The sequence below is a fragment of the Corvus brachyrhynchos genome, unplaced genomic scaffold, assembly GCF_000691975.1.
Source record: "Corvus brachyrhynchos isolate BGI_N302 unplaced genomic scaffold, ASM69197v1 scaffold176, whole genome shotgun sequence".
Taxonomy (NCBI): domain Eukaryota; kingdom Metazoa; phylum Chordata; class Aves; order Passeriformes; family Corvidae; genus Corvus; species Corvus brachyrhynchos.
Window position 1 is genome coordinate 370095 of NW_008238435.1, and position 4523 is coordinate 374617.

A 4523-nucleotide genomic window follows, 5' to 3' on the forward strand; every position below is an offset into this window, starting at 1 on the left:
AAAAGTCGGGAGGGGGCACGGCAGGGTCTTTGCCGCGGCGCTCGCCGCTGGTGTTCCCCGCTCCTCCCAGGATGCTGGCGGCGTGCGGCATGCAGCGGTGCCACCAGGAAGCGCTCAAGAAGAACCGGGTGATGCTGGCCAAGCAATTGGTGTTGAATGTGCTGGTGGAGCACATGGTGGAGAAGGATATCATCACCACGGAGATGGTGGAAATGATACAGGTACGCGGGTTGTCGCCTGCGCCGTGAGCTTTATTTCTGGCTGAGCTCGGTGTCGTTCCTTGCAGTGGCAGCATGGAATAAACTCACCTGTGTGCTACCTGCATATTTCAGTGTGATTGCATTCAGAGGACCTGCAGGAGTTTGGTAGCAGCGTGCAGGAGAACTGTAAGGTGCTTTTGTAGAAAAAAAAAGTGCATTTCCTCTAAGATTCCCTGCATTCTGGTGTGCAGGTGCCGCAGGCTGCGCTTTGCGGGTCGGGTGGTACCTTCCAGTCCTTTGTTGTCATTTTGTGCTTATCTTATTTTTTTTTCCACACATAGAAGCGGGAATAAGCTCTGTTTCCCCAAAAAATACTGTGAAAATAAGTAAATGAATATGTTATATGCCACTTTGTTGTGGCACCCTCCATATAAAGAATTTGTGTTTCATATATGTTTTTGTAAATTGTGTGAAGTGCCTTGCAGGGTTCAAGGCTCACTGTCAGATAACAAATGCTATTTGTTTGTAGGCTTGTGTTGCTTACCTTGTGCAGTGGATTCTATGGAGAGAAGTCATGGGAAATAGCTTGGGATTTCTCCCAGAGGGATGGTAATGCACAGAACACTGTGCAGGATGGACATGCAGGTCTTCAAAGAAAGCAGACTGGAAAGGAAGTGGCTGAAGCTGCATGTCAAGTGCATCTCACAGCTCAAGTAAGGAACTGAGGGAGGTCTTAGTCCCCTAGCAAAGTTCATGGTCTCATGATTAGAATAGATGCTGAAAAATAGGATTATGAACTATCTTCTGAGCACGAGTGTAGGAAGTGTAAACCTGAGACTGATAAGGTTTTGATAGCAATGAATAAATAACTTCCTGATTAATTTTGAGTCATTGTCAAAGATAATGTGAATCACTTTGCATACTTTGACTCAGCAACAAAGGTAATATTAGATGCCTCATGGGGCCTGTCAAGGATATCAGTGCTGAATTGTGGGAGCTCCAGGCAGTCTCACCTGAAATAGCTCCAACCCCTAGTGGAAGAGAATAAAGATACAGTGAAACAGTGCAAGCCGGAGGCTGAATCAAGGACTTCTTGTACTGGTTTGGGCTGGAGTAGTTAATTTCTTCATAGCTGCTGGTGTGGGGGCTATATCTTGGATTTGTGCTGGAAACAGTCTTGTTAATGTAGAGGTGTTTTACTTATTGCTGAGCAGTGCTGACCCAGAGCCAAGGCCTTTTCCTCTCACCCCAGCCCACCAGCAATGCTGGAGGTGCACAAGAATGTGGGAGGGGACTTCCAAGACAGTTGACCCAAGGGATATCCCGCTCCATTTGGTGTCATGGTCAGCATGTAAAGCTAGGGGAAGAAGAAGGAAGGGGCAAACTGAGTGTCAGAGCATGGTGCTAATGATGCCAAGGTCTTGGGTTTGATCCCTGTATGGGCCATTCACTTAACAGTAAGACTCGATCCTTGTGGGTCCCTTTCCACTCAGAATATTCTGTGATTCTAAGTCACCATTGTGAGTGATGGAGCCCCACTGTCCTTGGAATGGCTGAACACCTGTCTGCCAACAGGAAGTGGATGAATTCTTTGTTTTGCTTTGGGTGTGTGGCTTTTGCTTTACCTATTAAACCACCTCTGTCTCAGCTTTTCTCACTTCTGTTCTTTGGATTCTCCCCACTATTCCACTTGGGGAGGAAGCAACTGAGCATCTGGTGCATAGCAGCCCACAAGGGTTAAGCAGCAGCATTGCTGAAGTGTGGATGGTGAGTAGGGGTGTTCTTTTGATGGCCTGCAGTTTGTCACTCAAGGGGGAACAGGGGGAAGGGAAGAAAAGGGGGGAAAAAAATCCTTTCAAACTTAAAGTAGTGCCAGAGAAAATACTCTTCTCGGCAAGATGCTGTTGTAGTTAAAAAGTATGAAACTGAGACCGAAGGGAAGAAGCCTAAAGGAATCTTCCCCTACAGATGTAATTGAGTAAAAGGGAATGCAACAATACTTAGTAATGGATTGTCAGTAAGACGAAAGGTGTTATGATGGATAAGTCAGGTAAAGAGTAATAACTTAGTGGAAAAATTATGCCTAATACAATAAACACTCATAACTAAGAGATTAAATGTGTATAAATAGCAGTAGCAGCCTGGGCAAGAGAACAGAGTGACTTGAACTACTGTTGCAGGGTATTGATCTGGAAATTGCAACAAAAATAGAAACATGGCAGAGGTAGAAGGAAAGCATTCACAGCTGGAACTGCAAAGTATGCATTGTACTAGAAGGATAGAAGTGAATGGAGCATTTACTGGATAGTCATAATGGTGCAATGGAGAAAAAGTAAAGTGCATTTAAAAAAATGACTTGTGTGGAAAACACTTTGTCTTATCTTTCATTTTCCTCGAGTAGGTCTGTGAATTTTTAATACTCTTCCTGTCTCTGGCAAATGTGAGCACAGGTCTCGGAAGTGCTGTTAAATAGCCTGTTACTGAAAATGTATTGTGATGCTGATCATCAGGTACCTTAATGGAAACAGGAGGAGCCAAATGCCATTGTCTGATGAAAGAGAATAGATTCTCCTGGATATAATAACTGACTGGTTCTATATATTTATGCTCCTGCTCCTCCAGTAAGTCAGGAAATCAAGATCTGGATAAATAGTTATGTTCTAAATCGTCTTTTCTTAAAAACACAACAGTTACACTGGTCCTGTTGGCTTTATTTGAGCTAAACAAAAGAAGAAAATGGTTCTGGAAGTAGAGCACTTAAATAAACTTCTGTAATCCAAGGGAAGTGTAATAAATCAAGGAGCTCAGGGAGATGAGGCATGACATTTTTTCCAAGTGTGAGATGTCAAACTAGTACTGAAACTTTACCATAAGTAAGAAAAATATGGGAGAGGGAGCATGTTGCAAGAAGAGCCACTGAAGACAAAGGTGGTTGAACTGGATGAGGAGCTCACAAGGAATATGAAGATAAGTAAAGGGGTTATAGATGTACCTTGGAGAGGAATTATTAAGTAGAAGCAGGTTCCTTTGATGTCTGAAATGTGGCAAGATAGTAGGATCTGACAGGATTGAATTTAAATTGGGTCATTCAGAAAGATACTAAACCGTGTGTGGTTTTTTTTCCACTGTATATACTTTCAATAAAGAGTAAAGAAAACAATTTTGTTTCCTTTGTAGTGAAAATGATGTTATAATTCTGTAGATGAAAACGCAGAAGAGGGGGGTTTCAAACACAGGGGAATGTTATGGTGGAAATAAAGTGGGACACGGGAAACAGCTGTTTTTAAGGCAAGCTTCAAAATCTACTTGCATAAATAGCTTCTTGTCAGAGCATCAGATGTTTTTCCAGAGCTCTGGGGTGGACTTCTAAAACTGCAAATATGGTAGCAAGAGCTTTCCTGCTTTTTAAACAGGTTGAATACTCTGTACTGTAATAAAAGACTGAGATTGTATAGATGCAGAGATTTAAATACCCTGTTGATCACTAGACAGAAATGAAGGGATCACTGGTTTTGACAACTGACACAAATTTGATTAGGATGTTTGTCAATTATATATGCTTTTTCCACAGATTCTGCAGGTATGTTCAGGCTCAATAAGACTAATATGGAATTGGCAGGAATTCGGAGTTTATTTACAGCTAGTTTCTGTTATGCAGATTATCAAACCCATCTGTGAGGGGAAAGAAATAAATTAAGGATGTATTGGAAAATAAAATGAAAGAAATGTGTCCTATAAAAATTTTACTTCTGAATGTTTGCTGAACATTATTTAGTGTAACCTAAATGTGGTGTTGAAGAGGAAGTCATATCAGGAGGTAACAGCCCTTTGAGTATTTAAGGAAGCACTGAGGAAGAAGTCAGCCAAAAGCTGACTGCTGTACATACCAAGTGCAGAATATGAACATTATGGAAATTTCTTGACTTTTCAATAAAACTTAAGCTCACCTCAAGAAGCAGAGCCTGTGTTCGTAACTATCATTTATGGCTTAGAGTCATAGACTGTGAAGAAGATGAATGACCTTTAGCTTGTCTCAAAACAGCTGCAGGTCTGCTAGAAAGGAAAAAAAATTCATTAGATACTTTAGAAATCAAGTCTCAGTTACTTTATTAGTTACGATAAAACTTAGCTTACAGCAAGATACAAATACATGGAGCTGGTTGTTTTCGATGGACTAGTGCTGCAGTGTTACCAGGAGAAAGCCACCTTTATACTTCTGGGAATACACAACTAAGACATCATTATAGGAACTTTTAGTCAACAGTACTCTGAAAATTCAGGATCCTTTGGGAATAGGAAAAGGAAATTACACTGTTAAGGGAA

General features: G+C 41.5%; 1 protein-coding gene across 3 annotated transcripts in view; it reads left to right on the forward strand.

Moving 5' to 3' along the window:
• The first annotated feature begins 6 nt into the window (after positions 1-6).
• The window catches only part of CASP2 (caspase 2), a 19298-nt gene continuing 14781 nt past the window's right edge, over positions 7-4523 (forward strand). For 2 of the 3 annotated variants that reach the window (XR_001862634.1, XM_008635423.2), the window contains exon 1: positions 7-221. Coding sequence is in view for 2 of the 3 variants with exons in the window: in XM_008635423.2 (XP_008633645.1) it covers positions 72-221 (150 nt within the window). In the remaining variant the exon portion in view is untranslated. Of the gene's footprint in view, positions 222-729; positions 914-1848; positions 1968-4523 lie in introns of all 3 variants that reach the window. The other variant, XM_017736507.1, reaches the window with a different exon arrangement.